The sequence below is a fragment of the Scatophagus argus genome, chromosome 2 (genome assembly GCF_020382885.2).
Source record: "Scatophagus argus isolate fScaArg1 chromosome 2, fScaArg1.pri, whole genome shotgun sequence".
NCBI lineage: Eukaryota > Metazoa > Chordata > Actinopteri > Scatophagidae > Scatophagus > Scatophagus argus.
The window spans coordinates 17,728,971-17,750,484 of NC_058494.1; the positions used below are offsets into that span (position 1 = coordinate 17,728,971).

Consider the following 21,514-nt stretch of genomic DNA (forward strand, 5'->3'; position numbering starts at 1 on the left):
CGTCAGCTGCCCCAGCTGCAGGACTCAGAGGAAGAGAACAAACCTTGTTCCCAAGGCTGTTCAACTGTTCTATTCTATTCTATTCTATTCTATTCTATTCTATTCTATTCTATTCTATTCAATTCTATTCTATTCTATTCTATTCTATCCTGAGATTGTCTCTCATAAGAATCACTAAACATTGCCCAGCCTTCCTCAGCCTTCCCTCGATTGACCCCGATTATTCACAGAAAGTGGCATAAGATTTATTCATTTTTAATGCCATATTCTGATGCACTGATAGTAATGATGGACGATGGAAATCACAAACCCCCGGCATCATGTGAAAACCTGCTACCATCACATTTCTGCTGTTAGATGAAGAAGAGATAGTAGAGCCTTTTATAAACAGCCAAACAGCCCTCACCCATAGATAATCATAAGAGCATGACTCTCCATTCATGCTCAGTATTTTACCACAGAAGAGTGACTTATGATCGAGAAGCAGACAAACAAATGTGCTGGAAAAGTACAGCCTTGGAGTTATTTGCAGCAGCGGCTAGACACCCTCACAGTTTTTCACAAGAGATACCAAACCAGCTGGCACTCTGTGAGCTACAAATTGTTTTTTCCTGCTCTTAAAGTTTGTTCAGCTTCCCCCTCACTCAGTAGGGCCGCATACCTAATCTGCAGGAATGTGATTGTACTGCAGCCGAGGAGCAGTCAGACTTGTGGCGACAAGCACACAGTTGGTTGCGTCACATCCGAATGAGTTATCTGAGTTAGTCTGAGGGTGTGTGTGAGCGAGTGAGTCTTCCTTTCTTTCTTTTTTTTTTTCCCCTTCCATTGAACATGTTAACTCAGATCAGGAAGTGTGATGCTGTGACATTAGAGAAGGAAGCGGGCACACAATGGCATTATGTCTGCTTCTTGGCCTGGTAGCATGAGAGGCCCCCCGGTGAAGACCCCACTTCTTCTTCTGCTGCTGCTGCCGCTGCTGCTGAGCACTTTGACTAGGACAGGTAGGACTGGAAGATTTGTTTTGTTAGCTCTCTGAACTAAGACACAGCAGCACTTTCCTCTTTTCTGTCTCCTCCCTGCTTCTCTTTTGTGCTTTAGACAGCTTAACTGACTATGTGTTTGCGAGTGTAACCTCTTGACTGAAAGTAAAATATCTTTATTATTTATATACAGAAAAACTTGGGTTTTTTTTGTTTTTTTTTAAATATAATGAATTTAATAACACCATATAGGGCTGACATTTTTATCAGATAGATTGAATCGCATAATATGAGAACCAAAGTACTAAAATCTGATTTTTCAGATTAGTCTTGCCTTACTTCAGTCCACTTTTTGTCACAACTATGTGTACGTTGTTTAGAAATGTAGTCCCTCCTTCATCTCAGATTAAATTTCTCTCTGTGTTTTGTAAAGCTAAATTCAGTCCAATTTACCTTTCTACAGTGTACACCATATCTTATTATTATTTCATAATTTCACATTCACCTTTCATTTGAGAATTTTTCTTCAAGCAGGAGAAACATATTCTCACTGAGTGAAATCTTGTACAGCATGACAAAGCTCTGTCGGGAACAAATTGCTCAACATGTCGAATATCTCCACCTACTCTTCGCTGTCCAATAGGTGAATTTTGTAAGAGTTTGTATTTCTGTAACAGGAAGTCTTAAGTTCCTGTATGATCTGAAAGTTATTCTGCTTGATTGCAGGTGTTGGTTTAGAAACTGGGCCAGCGATCTACCGGCAGAAACAATAGTCTTTCACGTGCCTGTTTCCCCTTGAATATAAACACTGCACACATTTTCCTTTAAGTGTCACCATATCTGTTCAATTGTATGATGTTATGATGTAAAGTAATGTTACAATTCGTGTTGAATTGCAGTGTTATGCCAAGATGAAGATCAAGAAGCCGGGACAGAAGAGAAGATAGAGGGCACTAATGATGATACAGGAACTTTGGGTGAGACATAAATAATACAATCAAAATTTTATTGAAAGGTATTACGCTTGTTTATTTATTATTGCTAGTTATTTACATAAAATTTCATTTTGGCAAAACGATGCATTTGATATACTTTATAAACCGAAATAACACTGATTAAAACATAGTAATGTTGAACTGCGCATATTTAAATACCCCAACCCGACATTTATCCTTTGACCTTTCTGAGGAGTCTAACCCCGGATTGGGAACAATTGGACTGAACTGCCAAGCTGTACATAAAGCAGCTGTGACAATAAGCCAAATCAAGTCACAAATCACAGTTTGCCTCAGGTGGCTTTAAAATCTACATGCAGTGTACAACACCCTCAGTCTTTAGACCTTTGATTCAAATAACTCCCACCCCCCCAAAAAAGAAGCTTTAGCAGAGAAAAAAAACTTGCAGAAAGACTATTTTTGATTTTTGATACAAAAGTATTTTTTGCTGATAATACTTTTATATTTATGAACTGCTGCAGTTACTGGTATGGAGTAGTGCTTCTTCCACTTTTCGAAATTGGATCCTTTAATGAGACCAAGCAGCCATTTTTGTAGTTATGGTCCTCTGAAGAACAGAATTTGTTCCTCATTCTGGTTACAAAGTGTGCAGGTTTGTTTCTTTTATGCCTAAACTTCTGCCCAGACGTGTGGAACCTGTCATAGCAGCACAAAAAGTACCCATAGTTTTGGAAGAAGACCTTCAGCGGTCAAATATGGATGTAATGTTCTGCTGTCCACATACTTTTGACCATGTTTGCTGAATTGCCACTTCAAAACTTAGTGTAGTGACATGCAGCTCTCTCTCTTTTTCCAGAACCAACGGCAGCTGATCCTGATGCAACCTCAGCACTGGACTCCACAGATGAGGGTGTTTCAGGTCAGTCCACAGCAGCTTTTTATTGATGGTGCTGAATAACCTTTCCATCCACCGGTTTTCACAAATTATTTACTCTTCAGTTTTTCAGCATTCGATATCCTAACGCAATTCCATGCCGCTACTCACCGAAAACATTTAAGTTCATCTAATTATTTCTTCTCCTGTTGTTTCCAGTTGAAAATACCATAGTCGAAGAAAATGGCTCAGGGCAGAGCCGCTCCTTTCCTGACGCTGGTATGTCAGATCAACCATGACCTAACATGCCAAAACAGAACTGATTTATATCTAATTTACAGTGAAAGTAAAAGTCATTTGCTATTTGTATTTAATATTAAACTAGTTTACAAGAGAATAAGAACAACACTGCAACAGGACATATTTATCATAGATGCATGACTGACAGATGACCGTTTCTGCAGACATTTCAGAAGCAGTAAAGAATCTAAACTTCACAGATCTGAACTCCACGCAGGAGGAGGGGGAGGACGAGGTAGAGGAGGAGGAGGAGGAGGGTTTGAGTCCTGTCATCATCCTGATTCCTGTTGTGCTGGTGGTGCTTATCATCAGCATGATAGTTTGTGGTATTTTCCTCAACCGCAGGTGGAAAAGACAAGGAATAAATGAAGGTATGTGCATCACAAGAGGGAACACTTTAAAGGGTCAGGGAAATGATAAATTGCAATTTAAATTGATAAAATATTACAATTATAATTATAGTACAACTACAAAAACTCAACTTATTGAACTTTTGCATCATCATTTAAGTTAAGGATGGGCTGTTTTTAATTACTATAACGTAATTTGCCAGTTAAACATGATAAAGTCGACTGAACCATATTCTCTTGTCCTAGAGCTCAGAAAAGAGGATCCGTATTTGGATGGGTCCAGTACTGAGAAGGTGCCAATGTAAGTAGTGAAGTTTCTTTCATTTCTTTTCTTTCTTAAAACAGCTGCTAATTTTAAGGACTGTTGGCACCCGTGTAAATATTTCATTTGAAAGAAACTCGGCAAGTGTTGTTGCTCAGTGTGTAATTTCCTGTTTGAAAAACGTGACCTATGTGCAAAGGAGTCTTGGGTTAATGCAGAGCGAGAGCTTCGGTTAAGTCATATCTTGAGGCTACATATCTTGCACTGGTATTAATTTTTTCTTCTTTGCTAAGCACTTCCAATAAACCCTGAAGACAGATGTTGGCAGAGACTGACAGATAATTACCAATTAGCCAAAATGAGACAACATAATCATAGTCAAGTCATCAAGTCATAACAAGGTAACAGGATTCACAAAAAAATAGCACTATGCTAGTAAGAAAAAAACAAAATTACTGGTGAAAAATCAACATTGGGTTATCATAAGAGGTACCATGCAGTAGACAGTATGGTAAACATGAGTACATAGTCAACAGAAGTAAAATTAAAAAGAGTAAAATGCACAAACAGTTAACAGGTGTTGTATTAGTAAACACATTAGCCTGACACAGCTGACAGCTAGCTTGGCGGCAAACTGACTGAAAACAAATTAGCCTACTAAGAAAGAGTGCCTACAAATAATCCTCAAACGAGGGTGTGTGGGTTATTGTTTTCCAGTTATGGTTATAATTAAGGTTATTATTTTCCAAAACTAGTTTGTTAACCTGTTTTGTGTCTTCTTTGATTTTCTAACCACTTTGTACCCTACAGGCCTATGTTTGAAGAAGATGTGCCCTCCGTACTGGAGCTAGAAATGGAAGAGTTGGACCAGTGGATGAAAAAGGATGGTAGGTGACTTAATAAATCTATTGGTATGAGACAATGTAAAGATACGTGGCTCCAAAATCTGCCAAAAACAAAGAAAGGTTTCATTTTTCTGCTCAGAGGGTTAGATTGACTCTGAGGAGACCTCCTGAGAAATGTTACAAGCATTCACGACCATTCACATTTAGAGCTGTAAGTTGCGGAAACTTTATTTTCTTTTTCCAATATGGTTTGTTTGTGAGTAAAACAGTAAAAGGTGGTCAACTCTGTTATAATTATTGTTGTTGTATAAAAAGTGGGGGAAAAAAGGAAAACTCTTCTAACACTAAGATTAAATGAGGGAGTTTATCCAGCAGGGGTCACTGGTGCTCCAACTGTTAAAGCTGGGCCTGGTCACTGTCTTGTTTATAATATATTTTTGTATTTTTACAAATATTCTATATTTCTTAGTTCTTTATTGCTTTGTAAAATTACATTGCAACATTTCTATGACATGAAACATCAGACTGGGGAAACGCTTAGTGAATTTATGAGTAATTTCACATGTTTGCTCACTGGTTTGTTTGTTTTAGGTGAAACTGCAGAGGAATCTAAACAGGCATGAATCTCTTTATGGTGAGCATATTTTACATTCATTAAATATACCGTGTGAACAAATTCATGTTTTTCCTTCCCTCATGATGACACATCTATCTTTATAACCTTTTAGTGTGTGGAATTCCTTAATTACTCTAAAATGTTGTTTTTCAACATCAGAATAAATATAAATGCAGGAGTGTATACATATCAGCTTTACTTCTCGCTAATATTTTCTCTCCTGCTCTGAATTCGTTTGGCAGTGATGACTAAGTCATAACAGTCACTGTGTCATAGAGGCAGTGTGTCACAGCATGAGCAACTGGAGGTGTGAATACAACCTTGTGAACTATTTCATTGTGAATACACACAATAAAAAAAAATGTAATTATCTATTTGCCTATTGAGGCATTATGACTAACCTATTACGTGCGGCTTTTACACAACAATGCCAACACAACACAGATCAGCAGTCGACTCCAATTTAAAGACTTTTCAAAAAGTGTCTGCCAGCGTCTGTTTGTTTTGATGCGCCAGCTGGTTTCAGTATGGCTGTGTCTGATGAACTGTGACCCTTCCGTCATACATGGTACTGTTTGAAAGCACAAACTCTCCTAACATCTGTTAGTGATTACAAAAGGCATGCATGGAAGTGTGGCGCAACTTAACCCTGGGATAGTCTCCTTACTGGAAGGGCTGGGAAGGCGAGGTCAAGGTCCACACAATGAACTGTTGACCAACGTCATTTACACACTGCTTTTTCTCAGGATTTTATTTCCAAAGCTGTGCAAGGGTTAGATGATACTTTCATTCAACACAGAGGCACTCTGTACACATTGGGTTACACAAGACACCTCAAAACAGAAGTAAATGGAATGTTGCTGCTGCTGCTGCTGTGGTTGCACAATGTGATGCCATCTCCTGCAGCAGCTGCGCCCCGTTTGTCAGACCTGTGAAATTCCACAGTAACTTAAACACAATAGCGGATCAAATTAAGGAAAGACGGCGTCAAGTTTTGAAACCTGCTGGTTACTTTGCACAGAATCTGAACCTGTAGTAGACCTGCTGTCAGATGGAAAATGGTTTGGGGACAGGTATTGAGAAAAATGTATTTAAAGCTAGACTTAAAACCAGAGGAAAAAACCCTCTCTAACCTGAGTTTACCTTTTTAGTACAACAACCTATACATACAACACTGGCATGGTATCACCTTATAAAGTTGTTGCATCTATCTATACATCCAGCAGACACAGAGCATAATTAGAATTAGGTTGGTGTTGTGTTTCTGTCCACTTGATGAAAGATCCAATTTTAGCTCTTCTTAAAGCTCTGCTTTGGTGTCAGCCAACACCTGAGAGAAATCTGTCCATCTTTAGAAGGTGGAGCGAAAATTGCACAAAGGAGGACTAATCATGTGCACTTTTTATAAATAATTGATAAAAAAATGAGTTTTATGATGTAACAAATAATGAAGTTTAATTTAAAGTCCTATTAAAACACACACACACAAGACCACAGTGGAGTGTAAGTTCTGTGCTGCTCTTTTGCTTTGTGTTTGGGACATTGCTGCTCAGAGAGAGTTCCTGCTCAGCTTACACTGATCACAAGTGAAAGTGTATGTTGTGTTATGGTTAGTTTTGCTCTTGGAACTTGTTTGCATCAGTAGTTTGCTATGTTCCTCATGTTGCCGGGATATTGACCGGAATAAAGGCTGTGGATGAACTGTACGGTCATAAGCATTTTTTTCACATGAGCACTGCATATACACATATTTATATATTTACATGTTTACCCTTATTTTATTGTTTTAAATTTATACAGAAACACTGATTCACTGAGAGTGCCGGACATAAACATTTTGCTTTCAGCTGCACTACAGATGACAAATAAGGAACCATATTGTGCAAATTTAGTTGCAGTATCATCAAGCTACAACTAAATGTAGCATGAAACTATTTCCTGAACATATGGCTGTGAACTCCACCTCCACTCTGGACTCATGTCAACAGTTGTGGAGGATGACCTCTGGCGCTCTGACTCTGACACTGTTACCTCTCTCTCTCATGATTTCTTCACGGCAGGTTAACAAAGGACGCCCTGTCAGTACGCAAGGACACGCCGTTAACTCTGCATCGTTGCCAACTTGGATATTCTGACCTTTCTGCAGCAACATTTGTGACCACAGGAAACGGTCGGACTGCCAGGAAACCATATCACAACATTTAAAGGATGCTTTAACATTTCATTTTCAGTTTTCCAGTCAAATAATCTATTTTGTTGCAGTATGCCGCAATTGGCGCCTCTTTTGTTATGAAAGAGAACAGCATTTCTGTCAGACTTTGCCTGTTTGATTGTTTTGTTGACCTGTTAAGCAGTGATCAGTTATGTCATGTTAAAAACACAGCATTAACTGTCTCAGATCAACTGCAACAAAACACGATGAACTGCAGCTACCAAACGCTCCCTTTTCTGCAAATTCATACTGTTAAAGAGTATGTGGCCATCTGAAAGCGCGTCATGGATAGGACTGTTCATAGTTTCTTCAGCTCGAAGCCTCTTTTTTCTTCTTTTTTTCTTTATTTGCATTACACACTATGTGACACCCTCCAGCTGCAGGTTTTGATGGGGAACCATCCTGTTGAAGACCGTGTATAGGCATGCGTGACAGTCGTGGACCACTCCTTTTCATGCCTGTGCAAAGCTGGTTAGGATTTATGGCAAAGAAAGTGTTTTATTCAGAAACTGAAATCTCCAAGTATGAAATCTGTTGGATTCCATTTCTGTGCCTTTTGATGAACGATGGCCTATTTCTGAGAGCTTTTTAAAAGCTGCTACTGATAAGATTTTCATCTCACCATAGATAATGACTGTGACTGAATGCTTTGTGTCTGTAGGTGCTGTTTGAGTGTTTTGTTTCCAGTTATGGCTTATGAGTACTGAATCTAAACAGTCATCACACTGAGCTAAACGTGCCACTTTGTAAACGTGCCAGTCAGTATTTTGCTGTATCTTGCATTGTAAATACGAGAAAACAATATATCAAAAAATGTTCTTTTCAAGGAATGCCTGTTGTAAATATTTCATATAAGGCTGTAGTATTGTTGTTATGGTGAAGCTTTGAATAAAAGTTTAGTAAATAAAATCTCTTAATAAAATGATGATGCCTGGAAATGATGACGGTAATGTCAGTTGGTCAATTGGCCAGTTCATCACTTTGATTCAGACTGAAATATGTCAACAACTATTGGATGGACTGATATGAAATTTTGTACAGACATTCATGGTTCCCAGAGGATTAATCCCAATGAATTTGGTGTTGCCAGAGTTTTCCTTTGGCATCACTATGGTGTTTAGGTTGTGTTTTTGAGTGAAAATGTCTCAAAATATTAGCTAGATTCATCTGAATATGGTACAGTCATTCAGTCAGTCATCGTCCTCACAGAATGAATTGTAATGACTTGGTGATTCTTAGTTTCATTTTACTTACAGCCCAATGATTTTGAAGCAATGAAAATTTTAGCTTGGTTCATGACCAAATGCCTGCAAAACTAAGCATCAGCTTTACATAATGCTAATTAGCAATTTCTGCACACTAAACTAAGTTGGAGAACACGATAAAACATTTCACCTTTGACTCAAAGCACCACTAAATACATCCTCACACAGTCCTTAGCATGGCTGTAGACTTTCTGTTGAGCACGGCCTGCCGTAAAACATACAATTTTTAAAATTCGCGTCATATTTCCACCCATGCACTTCTCTGATTCTGTGTAAGATGATTGTTTTTCCAGGCATATCAGTCAAAGAATGACGTTAACACTGAATGCAAAGCAGCAGGTGTTGTAACAGTACATCCTCTGTTTCACACTCAATGTTTACTGCAGCTAACTTCACTCATAAGTTTGCTCTGCCTTCCTCTTTGAGCTCCGTATGTCTGATGGAATTTATTCCAGAAGAAGGTCTGAGGGAGCGAGGACAGACAGCCCATACAAATCAATGAATACAAATTAGAACTAAGTCTCTTGCTTCAATTTCTCCTCCTTTTTGCTCTCTTTCTCATTAGATCTCCAGACAGCAGTTCTGTCTGTCACAGCATAATGTCTGCATCATCATACTGCAGTCTGGCTGATCAGACGCCGCTGACTAAACACTGACATTTCATACTCACCGACTAACGCCCATGGAAACACCAAATTCCCGTTGATACAGGTATACAAAGCCTGCCTTTTGTTTGACAGAAATTTAAGCTTGGAGTATTACACCTAAAGGCTTGTCCTATCATGTTTGTATCTCCTCCAAAATAAGATGCATATTACATTTTACAAAACAAATATCATTTTACATACTTTTATGTTTTTAGGCCAACAGTTTCTTTTCTTGTTTTGCCAAAAATACATTTTTAAAGGCCACAGGCTTAACAGTTGCATGAGTCTCTGCTGTGGCTCTGGAGATGCTCTGACAAATCAGAAAAAAAGTAACAATTAGCGTAATTTCTTAATTATCTACTTAAAACTGATTTTTTTTTTATCCTGATTTTACTTGAGCTTTTTTTTTTTTCCTTTTTCAACTTAGATTGTCCTTATTTCTGCTGTGCTTTTTACTGGGAATAATTTTGCCTGTTTTGGTTTAGTTTAATGTTTTTTTGAATTTTGGTTGATAAATCTATTAATTAATGGACAGAAAATTCACTGTTTGGTCATTTTTCCAAGCAAAAATACCAAACACTCCCTTGTTAAAGCTTGTCAGGTATGAGGGTTTATTGTTTTTGTCTCATACTAGAATACTGAATATCTATCCATCTTTGACATTTCATTAATCAAACAACTGGTAGATTAATGAAGAAAATAATCCCCTTAATGACTGGCAAAGAAGAAAATGTTAGCAGCAGCAGCCCTAGTTTTAAATTTGTTTCTTGTTGAGAAGTATGTGCTCTGTACACAGATGCTAAGATGTTAAGGTCACAAATACAATATTTTTTTTATTTAGATTGTACACACACTGTAAATCTCCTACCCTTGCTGCATCACTGAGTGCACACCAGGCAGCAAATTCTGGCTAAACTGGTTTATATGTGAACAAGAAAACAAGCAATGCTTCTTACCACGCATGCAAGAGACCTTTCAGTCTTCTAAGACCTCTGTCTCAAGCCAGGTTTGGCATATTTACTGGTATATGTAAGGGCGTGTGAGTGTTTATAATTTTGATTAAAGACATGTCTTTCATGGTGAACAGAAATGCGATGTAATCCCCCAGAGAACACATTCATAACATCATATTTCCAGTGACCCCTCTCGTTGAATTTACCAAGCTTTGTAGAATGAATCACTGTCTACCCAGCAGGCACTGTTGCTGCCTGTCACACTCGATGAGCTCCATTTCACAGCCGTGTTTGTTTGCCTTCAAGAGCTGTGATGTTACAGAGCATCGTCCGTCTGTCGCAATCAACGCATTCACACATTCTTGGGCAATCTCTGAGTGGAAAACACAGTGTACACCAGGGAATCTGTGTGAGTGTGTGCGTGTGAGAAAGTGTGTGTCATTACAGGAGACTTACTTCACAATAGTTGTGAGTTTGGTCCTTTCCAGAGTCGTGATGAGCAGTTAAAACCGTGTGAAACTTTCTGCTGCCTCTTATGAAAGACTGCCTCTTGCACCATTTGGACAACATTTGATAAAACTGTGACAGGCAGTGAATGATATGGGAATAAGGCTGTAGCCACAACTAAGGGCATAGACTCTTTATTTTTTTCACAGATTATGGGGATCTGAAGAGTATAGTCTACATTTTATAATTGAAAGTTTCACATGAAGAGCTTTTTAAAGGGCGAGACCAACTTGTTTAGACTTAGTGCTCATAATACATAAATTCAATTCAAATATTTTCTTTATGAGAATGTGATTCCTCTGGGAGGGGAGAACCGTGTTAGAACAAAAGAAAACTTTTAGACCAGTGGTTCCCAGTCTCAGGGTCAGAACTGCTCAAGGGATCCCAAGAAAGATTTGTGAGGTCACCGAATACTTCTGTTACACAATGTAATGTGTATAAATATGTTTTTTTTTAAAGTTATGTCAGAAAAGGAAAACCAGCATAGATTGTATGATTATTGTAAAAATGACTCAAAGCCAATGCTTTAAATAATCATAGAGGAGAACTCTGGGACACGTAAATGTTTTATATGAATAAAGACATAAAAGTTAGCGACTAGAATATTTTGAAACTGATATTGTGTGTGAGTATGTGGGCTGTGTGTGTTTGTACCTACGGCCTGGACATAAACAAACTGGATATATCCAGTATATTCTTGTGTTTAGTTCTACTGACAAAATGACCAAAACAGCATGTAGAGTGATGCCACCAATAAGAAACTCCAACCTTGAGTTCAGATTTTCCATGAGGAGTCACTTACGGGAGCAATTTCCATAAAAGCAGACAGCTACAGAAAGTATTTAGTAACCAAATGTGGATATTTACAGTCATCCTTTGTTTCCAGGGTCTGCTTCTGAGTCTTCATTGACCAGATGCCACACTTCTCGGGATCACATGTTTGGTGCTTAGTGATATCTCAGGGTTTCAGACTGTCCCTGGAGGATCCAGATACAGGGCATGAAAATGACCATGAGCCAAAGCTAACCAATGCTGGCACTGTAGGGCTAACTTGAGCAGCAGCAGGAACAGCAGCAGCAGACTAATCCATGATAACTTGCTTTTTTTTTTGCCTCTGAATAAATGAGGCTAAATATGCTGGAAAGAATTAGTTCTAGTTTTTCATCCAGCATGATTTCTGACACACCATGCAAATTTGGGTTTGGAGCCCCTCCCCTCCCTAACTCACCACCACCATTTTTTTAATCGATCTACATATATTTACATTTACATTTTATCATATTTTTAAAAGCTAAATGGAACATAGAGTCAAGGTCTATAACGTATATATTACTACAACAATAAAGAAGGTGGCCAAATGGTCTCAAGCCTTCCAGGAAAATAGTAAATATTAGTATTATTTAGAAAAAAAAGAACATTTGATTGTTTTATTTTTTGTAAAGAAATTCCAACTGGTTTGTCTAATTTAATTAAAAGATATATTACTTAGAAAGACTATTTATTTCCTGAGATTATTTATTTGGTCTATATTGCATCTCCTCTTGCGAAACCATCAAAATATCACCAGCAAGTACTACTGACATGGAAATTATGTTTTGTCCAAAATTTACTCCTCAAAAAGGAAAATTCTTTGGAATTGGCACCTTTGTGATATCAGTTTTGTACCTGATTGAGTTAATGATAATGGACACGTGCTGTATAACTTGCATAACTTATAGTAGTCTTTTTATGAAAATAAACCATATTCACTAATTAATTTATTTCACAGCGGTAATTTTACTGCAATAAAATTGATTAAACAATTGGGTGTAACTTTCAGCATTTAAAGCACAATTGAAATTTGTCTTTCAACTATTTCATAACACAGGCGATCTGAGTGTCAAGACATAAATAATACTAGCCTATAATTTTCTCACATGGATATCATCGGGGAGTATATTGTTACGTCACATTCGAGCGCCCACTTGCAAACAAAAACGTGCCATCATCATGTTGCGACAGCCATTCTCTCCAGTCGGTGGAGAGTCAGGAGACGAACAAACCTGGCGGTTGTAAAGGAGGCTGTTAACGGCAAATCACTCACAACTGGCACGCTGTTGGGTCTCAGTGGAGGTGTTTTACCTCTTGTAATGGTTGGGGGCTATCATATGTAGCTCAGTGAAGCAACAGAGTCAAGGGGTCGACCAGCACCCCCGTGAATTTGCCACAGCAGCTACATTAGCGGTGTTTTACTAGCCAGCTAACATTACACGAACTTGGCATGAAGAGATCGCTTTGTAGCGGCTAGTTAGCAAGTCTTGCTAACGTGCTAACTTCTGTTAGTTGGGTGCAAACACTGACTGCTGCTGGTGGGAAACCAAGGAACGAAGAAGGAGCGTTTAACCTCCTCGGACCCATTAGCGTTAGCCTCATCAAGCTCCAAAGGATAACTTATCTCGGTTTGGATACACGACCGAAAGGAGTCGCCGGATAGTCCCGCTGTTTTTATTCATTTCAACATCTGAGGTAAATACAATATGCAATTACAATGTGCACGATCATAGCCGGGGAATATTGTAGCAGTAGACCAATGGAAGTGGGCCTAGCATTAGCCAGCTAACGAATAGCTCGTCGGCTAGCTGAGTTAGCATTGCTAACGCTAGCCAACTTAACACACTTCTGTTGATGTGGAGCTCGATAGCGATCTGAAAGAAGTTAACGGTGTCCAATTCAGCTCACCGTAGCCAAACGTACCGTGTTGCACTGATTCAGATATTAATTAATGCATCCCGACCCAGTTTTGTACACGTATCGGCTCTCTTCGTTGATAACACTGTGCCATTTAAACAAGCTGCTCAAACTGAGTCAAAAGCTACGAAGTGCGAGGAGTTCAGTCCGCATGCAACACGTTAACATCAAGTATTTGATGATCACAAAGTTGGTAACAGTTCATTGTATTTGTCTTGGTCACAGTGTTCAAGATAAACACGTAGGTCAAATATAGGAGCTAAGTATTCGCTTTCGCTTTGATAGTCGAGGTTTTATATCCCGAATGGTAGCAGAGCCCATGTATAACTTTACCTTAATCTAGATGTTTTTGTGGGCACAAGGATGACAGAAACTCACGGAACAATTACAACTGCTGGGTTGTTTGTTGATTTGCTTAACTTTGGAAGCTGCTGCTCTGGAAAAGAAGGCACTACTTGTGCTCACGATATATTGGCTGAGGGTTAAAAAGGTCTAACAACCTGTCCCTTATCTGTTGTCACTTTACAAGGTACACCTATCCAAGACAAATCCAGGCTGCAAAAATCATGTATGCATGGATGTTATAATATCCACTTTTTGAATTGTATGATGTTATACTGGGAAGAACTTTTAATATGTAGTCTGCGCTTATTGATATGGAACCATGGGAAAATGGAATGTAGTATCGTATAGTATTAGTATGGTCTTATTTAACAATACGGTGTCTTTCCTCTGTGCTGTTTTGTAGTCTGGAAGACTCGTGTAAATATCATTGACATGGACCTACATCACCACTCCACAGGTTTACCTTACGTCAGCATGTTGCTTTGAAAGGTAGACCAGCAGCCCTTCTTTCTTGTCAAGGGGAAGGCCGAGTACTAGTTCTAAATCCTGCCTGTTTGTAAAGTGCATTTTTGACCTGTCAGGTCTCAGTCTGTCCTTGCTGAGTAAGAAATATGTGTCTGTTATTGCTGAAGATATAACTGAAAATCAGTGTCTCGGATCAAGAACAGAATTTTAGCAGTTTATGTAGCTTACCCATGTGAGAGAATAACTAGTGTACAATCTCTCCTATATGCTGTGCTCCTTGTGCTGTTGTTTAAAGCTTGTAAGTGCACCTGGTTGGTGTGATGTCATTTGGCACCATGCTGGTTTCAATTGTTCGGCACTATTAACAACAAGCCTTTGGTTTTCAGAACAGCGGCTCACCTACCGTTGCAAAAATCTAACGGAAAATCCGAAACATGAACACGAACGACTTCATAACGCATCATGCTGACCAAGAAAGTCAACAGAGCCGACAGACAGAGAGAGAAGAAGAAGAATCACTTTATTGGCAGCATATATATATTTACATACACACACCGAATTTGTCTTCTGCATTTGACCCATCCTTAGTTGAACACACAAGCAACACCCGGCAAATTACATGCAGTGAAACACACACAGGAGCAGTGGGCTGCATCAAGCGCCCGGGGAGCATATTGGGGGGTTAAGTGCCTTAGGGGAGAGAGAGAGAAGCGAAGAGAGACTGGGCAAGCATGGAAAAGGATCCCCTCAGTGCCACATTTCAGTAGATTTGGGATACCTGTTCTGTGACAAGTAGTTTCCCATATGACAGGAACAGCGCTGTAAAATGTGTGGGTCACCTTTGTGATCAGTAAGAAAGCTGTGATAAGAAAAGAGTAATGGATCATGCTTTTTCTCTCAGTTGTCTTTTGAATTTGACACTGTCTCTAAGGACAATGTCAGATAAGAGTCTTGTTTTGACACAACATCCTCAGAATGAGAAACTGTTGAAATGCTTTATTTGACATAGATTACAAAAGTGCAGCTGCAAAGATGCTTTTCTTTTTGCACAAGATCCACGTGATGCACAGCCCAACTAGAGATTTTTCCGTTGTCGATAGACATATACTTTAGTATTTACTTGCCTAGCTGTATCTCTAAGAAGGCTGTCCCTCAATAGATGATTTAAAACAACTTTCTGTATGTAAAGTTAAAAACAAAACCATAGTGTTGAAACATCTCACACAGTTTCAAAAGAAGCTGAACGTGGAGTGTTAAAAGGCAGGGCTGATTTCAGTGCTGTTTCATTGATTCACATTGGGTTGTATATGAGTTATTAGTTTTTCTGTTATTTCAATGTACATTTTTAGCAACATCCTGCCAAGAGGTGCTTTGGAAAACATTTGTATAACAGATGAAGTAGTGTGGATGGCCAGCATCATTTGCCAGTTCCCAACTAAAACTGAAAAACTGGCTTAATTTGTGCAAGTTTCTTATTGCGATGTTTAGCAGCTCTGACAACCTACAGTGCTTGTATTACAGACACAACCATATTGAATATTTATCAAAGGGAGAAAACTGAAAAGAACCACTTTGTTTTCTGGAGTTGAGTCTGCTCCCTTTTTGGCTTTGGCTCGATAAAGCAGCAATGTATGAAAGCTTGTCTAAGAATGAATTATAGACCTATAGGTACATAATAACACTACATATCAGTAGTATTGTTAAGTGACCACAACTTCTCTCTGAGGTAGATTTGGGAACCTGTAGTAAGCGTCTGGGAACTGTTGGTTTGATGTCAAATGTTAATGTTTTTATCATTTGGTCCCTCGTGGCATGTCTCCTCATTATTCAGTGGTGTTGGCCCATTCATGCTCTAGTAATTCATGATTTTGCATCCTACTGTGACAAATGTTTTCCAACAAAGATTTTCAAGATTAAGGACTGATTACAGATTTTGTGGCTTTTGCTCCAGCCATTATAAAGCCACCCTCCAGGCAAACTAGACAAATAACAGGCAGACTTGGAAAAGGACATAAATGATTCGGTCATTTACGTTGCATTTAACAGGTTGCTGTTTTGGCAGCCCTTCTGAATTACTGTTGGAAGAAGCAGTTTATTGTCTTCAAGCCAAGCAGCTACAGTCTTTTTACAACCCACAAGTATTATTTAGAGTTATAATTCGCTTTGTGTAGTCCTTTGAAAGTGTTTACCCCGTGAGCAGTTATTGAAACCTTCAATTCAATATATGATGTTGTCTGGGACGTATATGGTCACTCGTATCTATGGTTCTGTGGCTGATATTGAGACAAGAATGGAATATTTTCAGTTCACATGAATCACTGTGTTGACTTGTCATTGCTGCAAGGCTTTGGAGAGCGAGAGATGAGTATCGTATGGGTATCGTATACTTTGTTTGCAGAAAGTTTTGCATTCCCACACTCCTGACTGTTGCTGTGTAACTGACCTCAGAGATTTCCTGTCTTTGAAGCTCATGCTGACAGAACATGAAGGGGGACAGGGGTGAGATTGGTTAGCATATTAAGGATGTCAATAGAGGGGACCGTTTCGGGAAGGATACATTGTTGGAGGCCACTTTTAGTCACTCTGCACTGAAACTTTTTATTATAATTAAAAGAAATCAAAAGTACTTTTATAATCCACATGCTTAAGTGAGACTAATAATTGCTGATAAATGCTCTGTTAATTAATTTGTGTAGCTTGGGTGATAAGATATTTTCTGAAGGCAAATACATAAACCCTCTGAATATGAACCCAGTTATGAAACGCATCATGCAATCATGGCTTATTAGAGAGATGGGTAAACTGCAGCCATCTGAAATACTTTCATTATGTACAGTTATGAAACTTAAATGTAATTTTACACAAATGGCCTGTGTAACAACTGTACGGTGGCATCCAGTTTTCAGGAGACAAACCGTTCCAAACTTTCGCAGGATCTGTAATGGCGAGATCCAGCGCACATGATTATAGCACAAACTTTTTTAATGATGTGCAGGAACTACTGTTTCAACATATAGCACGTCTTCATCGGAATGAGAGGAGGCAGTGTAGAGATTTAAGTTTTCTGACACACATTGAGAGTATCCCAAGTCAACAAGGATGGCAAGGACCAGTTGGCTGATGGTCTTGGAGGCAGTTGAAAGGGCTAGGAGGATGAGGACTGAAGAGAGAAGCCTCTGTGTTGAAGTGGAGTGCTTTAGTAACGCAGTGAGAGTGGTCTCATTTGAATGGGCAGTCTTCCAGGCGTTTTGGGACTGAAAACACTGTTTAGTGAAAGATACTGGGACATTTGGATAATGAGTGATTCATGACATTATTCATGATTTGATGAGCATCCACAGTCTGTAGGAGAAGGGATGGGAGGGATTGAGGGCACAAGTTAGGTCTCTGATCATGATAAGTCCTGAGAACTTGAAGTCAGTGTTGCTGTGTGGTGTTTCAAAGGCAGCTAAATTTCCAATTGGTAAAGGTTAAAGGAGAAACTGATGGTGGGATGTGTTATTTTAGTCAGTCTTATTAAACACGTGCCACTTTTTCTCAGCTGTTTGAACCATTTTCCCCATCCAATTTCATAAACTGAGACAATCGTAAGCTTGTAGAGGACAGATGGACATGTCTAATGAGAGAAGACATTCGAAAGGGTTAGTGTGGAAAAGTCAGTGGGGAGAAACTGGAAGAAGGCGCAATGTATAATGTGTGTAGGGACTTGTTAAGAGGTGTAAGTTAAATAGGGGACTGCAGTAGGAAATCAAACAGTTCTCATAAGCACGAGGACCAGAAAAAGATTAGAAAAGCATACTCTACAAAAGTCCAGTCTACCATCAGCGTTGTGTGTGGGCAGAGGCACTTGAGAGAAAGTGAGATCAATGAAAGAGGAAATTAAAGGGCTTTTCTTTGGGGAGGTCCAAGTCACCTTGAACAGATGGGGATCTCCCATTTCCAGGAAATCTCATGAACTGTGTTGTTGCCCTAAAGTCCTACTTGATTACTTTTGTAAAAACCAGATGACAACATCATCAAGGAGGGCTGCAGTAGAGGTTCGGTTGTAAGTAGGTCAGCTGTTTGGACATTATAACACACTTTAGACCTTTGATGTTTAAAATCTCAAGCCCCCACAAACTCCCAGTTGCTGTGTCCAAAATCACTGCTTTGTCCTCACATTCACTACTCCTTATATAAAACTCAGTAATTTACTGTGTAGTAAGCATTAAATTGAAGGTTTGCATGCTGTTTAGTTTGTCTCATCTCTGATTAGTTTAGAGTTGTCCCACAATCAGTTTTCCATTTATGAAATTTTAAGAATTGCATCGTGGGCTTGTTAGCAGAAAGAAGCATAGCAGCTATGGACGCTACTTTTTTTTTGTTTCAGTGTGGGAACTTTGGCGCTATAAAGAAATTACGTTTAACATTCAGAGTTCAGATGCTAAAATTAAAGGGCATATAGAAAATATATGAAGGCATTGCAACGAGTGAAGAAGTGGCATGTGTCATGGTTGTGACACCCTCAAAGCTGGTACTGATCATCAGACAACATACTTTGGGTTGGTAATGAATGACATTGTCGTCTGTGAATTATTTTTTTCATATAACATGTATAGTTCTGAACTGGAATTTCTCCCATTCGCCCAGAACATTAAAATCTTTCGGGACACGTGGATCAGCATCTCTGGAACACAGCCCATGCAGCTCAAGTAGCTAAGTGGGTGATAACAGACTGATTACCTTGCTTACTGATGTCTTACTCAAGTTCTAAATCAGTATCTTGTTAGGGATTTTACAGGAAATAATGGGGAGAGAAACTGCACAGAAAGACAGAGCTGAGCTTAGGGTAGTTGCTGGAAAAACTCCTGTTAATGGCTTATCAAGTTATATAATAATACAGTCAACATAGCAATTAAATGTGAACCGTGATAGCATTAGCATTATGGCTTCATCTTACCTGAGTCAATTTTAAGCCGTGGGAGATCCGAATTCCTGCATTGGTATTGGATATATGTAAATTTCTTTGTGTCAGTAAAAATTGTCAGTGTTTTAATATAGCTCAGTTTCAGTATGAGACTTCCTTCTGTGTAACTGAAAATCTGTCTGTCTTCACATGTAAAGATATCAAATTCCCTGTGATCATTTACCTGCGACTTCTCCTTTATCCATGCCATGTTGTTGTACAGCACGCTCATATTCTGCGCTCTTCTCATGCTCACGAAAAGATTAAACTTCATATTTTTAAGTTTAGAATTTCTTTTTTTTGTGTGCTTGTCCATTTCTCTGTAATGCTGCCATCGATCATGTGTGTTGATGACATTTTCTGCCCTGGACTTCTTTAATGTGCTTTCACTCTCAGGGTTTACTGGGTATTTACAGGCAGCTACAGCAGAGTGTGGGTGTGTTTTGCGGTTGTGAACTGCCCTCTGCTCTGTATCCGTGAGGCACGAGGAGCACGTTAATAATTCAGTGCTGTGCCATGTAGCTCTGAGTTGGTTAATGAACACGGGGAGGAATCTCTCAGGCTTATTGCTTTGATGTGGGCAATACTGTGAATGTGGTGTGACATAGTGCAAAGACAAGTGGAAATCTGTTTGGGACTAAACAAGCGAATATGTTATCGTTCAGATATTTTGTGGTGGTTTCAGTATCCTTTCACTCATGATGTCTACAAGATCACAAAGAGCAGACCTCACCTAATCAGCTGTTGACTGCCGGGGGAGAGAGAGAGAGGTTGTCATTTAAACTAGAAGGGTCAAATGTACATAATTTTCTCCCAGAGTATGGTTGAAATTTGTGGTTTTAAATTGATAAAGCCATATCTTTGACACACTGATTAATCTGTACAACCCCACATTTGTAATACTGGAATGGGCTATATGAAAAATATCTGACAAATTAAGGTCACCTCATCCCTTTAAACCTGCAGTTACTATATTTTTGGTCACTTGAGGGCAGTGAGTTGTGAATATAACATCGACACGTTAAGTTGATATGGCGTTCATGTTTGCAAACAGTTCCTTATTTACACATCCAGCAGTGATGGAGCAACATGAACTTTTATATTCACTCTCCTTTAGCCGTGTTTTCTGTCTTCACCAGCACAAAGGAGAAAAGAAACCTGCCTCTTCAGATGCTTAGTGCTCCACTGCGGTCACCAGCCAATGTTCTGCTTTTTGGTGCTGAGCGGGTAGTGTACATTGAGTGTACATTTAAACCTGTTTTGGTGGAATCTTCTTCCTGTGGGGTCGAAAGTGATGCTGTTTGAACAATCAGCGTCACATAAAAAAAAAAATTGTGGATGGACAGATAAACAAATGAGTGGAAACTCTCTATAAAGCAGAGGGGAACTTCAGATTCAGGTCACAGTTCTCTGTTGGTTCACCACAACGAGTGAACCCTTTACAATGTCGCACTGTTCTCACATATTTTAAAAATACAGCTTATAGCTCATGTAAATCCAACATCACCTCAAACAGTACTGCGCATTGATTTACAGTAGTTAGTTAGTGTAGTAGTAGTTGGTGCTCTAATACTACCAGAGATGTTAAAGTGACAGATACAATAGTATAGCAAAATCTCTGAAGATCCACTAATTTCTATTTTCTTATGCTATTTTGTCGTTTCATCCAATGCTAATTATTGGTGTCATTAGTATATAAAAAAAAATCAGTATTTACAACTCTGATGTATACAAAGTGATGGCAAACGTCCTTTTACCATGTCACAATGTCAGTGTGAGAGGGATGTAAGTAGGTCCACAGCACACAGTGCCATCCCCAGCCTTGGTGTGATTTCCTGTCAGAGACTGCATATGCTCTGGGGCTTTCATCTCAGACCTTTTCCATCTTGCCTTAACACAATTGCATCTCTTCACTGCCACCCACAACTCATTCCCTCTCAAATGCCCACCAGTCCTTCTCTGAGACTGCAGCAGAGGTGCAGGATGAAAACCATTTGAAAGGAGGCCTCTCCCAGCAGAGGTCCTGTTGGCATGGAAACGGCTGTCTTTGTGAATGGAAGCTTCACTAGCGCGCTTGGTCAGTGGTTTCATATTGTCTTGTGGTCCAAGAGGACACCGACAGACTTCTTTACAGCTTCGCCAAACCAAAGTTTTTATTGGTTTTATGCTACTTTTTGGTAATGCCCTTTGTTGTTTTCTACAGCTTCTTAATCATTTATTGTCTATAAACATTTGTTATTGTGTTACTGCAAGTATTCCTTTTGG

At 39.1% G+C, this 21,514-nt stretch overlaps 2 protein-coding genes across 4 annotated transcripts in view; both read left to right on the forward strand.

Annotated features, from left to right (window-relative positions):
* Nucleotides 1-781: 781 nt before the first annotated feature.
* Nucleotides 782-8,336, forward strand: tmem154 (transmembrane protein 154). 2 transcript variants are annotated; one of them, XM_046415148.1, is made up of 9 exons: nt 782-1,001; nt 1,880-1,957; nt 2,793-2,855; nt 3,030-3,089; nt 3,275-3,481; nt 3,707-3,761; nt 4,533-4,609; nt 5,159-5,201; nt 7,244-8,336. In XM_046415148.1, the coding sequence occupies exons 1-8, from the start codon at nt 899-901 to the stop codon at nt 5,188-5,190; spliced, it is 675 nt and encodes a 224-aa protein (XP_046271104.1). In that variant the 5' UTR covers nt 782-898; the 3' UTR covers nt 5,191-5,201; nt 7,244-8,336. The 2 variants fall into 2 exon arrangements, with proteins under 2 accessions (XP_046271104.1, XP_046271113.1); XM_046415157.1 differs by having other exon boundaries at nt 785-1,001; nt 3,311-3,481.
* Nucleotides 8,337-12,755: 4,419 nt separating this feature from the next.
* Nucleotides 12,756-21,514, forward strand: part of LOC124073168 (major centromere autoantigen B-like) — a 73,707-nt gene continuing 64,948 nt past the window's right edge. For both annotated transcript variants that reach the window (XM_046415207.1, XM_046415197.1), the window contains exon 1: nt 12,756-13,272. The gene's annotated coding sequence lies outside the window, so the exon portion shown is untranslated. The remainder of the gene's footprint in view (nt 13,273-21,514) is intronic.

What these genes read in the sequence shown, in the direction of transcription:
- tmem154 (XM_046415148.1), top strand. Translation starts at nt 899, where the DNA reads ATGTCTGCTTCTTGGCCTGGTAGCATGAGAGGCCCCCCGGTGAAGACC. An exon ending in AGTACTGAGAAGGTGCCAAT is followed by an intron (nt 3,762 to 4,532) that starts GTAAGTAGTGAA and finishes TGTACCCTACAG; the next exon opens with GCCTATGTTTGAAGAAGATG. An exon ending in CCAGTGGATGAAAAAGGATG is followed by an intron (nt 4,610 to 5,158) that starts GTAGGTGACTTA and finishes TGTTTGTTTTAG; the next exon opens with GTGAAACTGCAGAGGAATCT.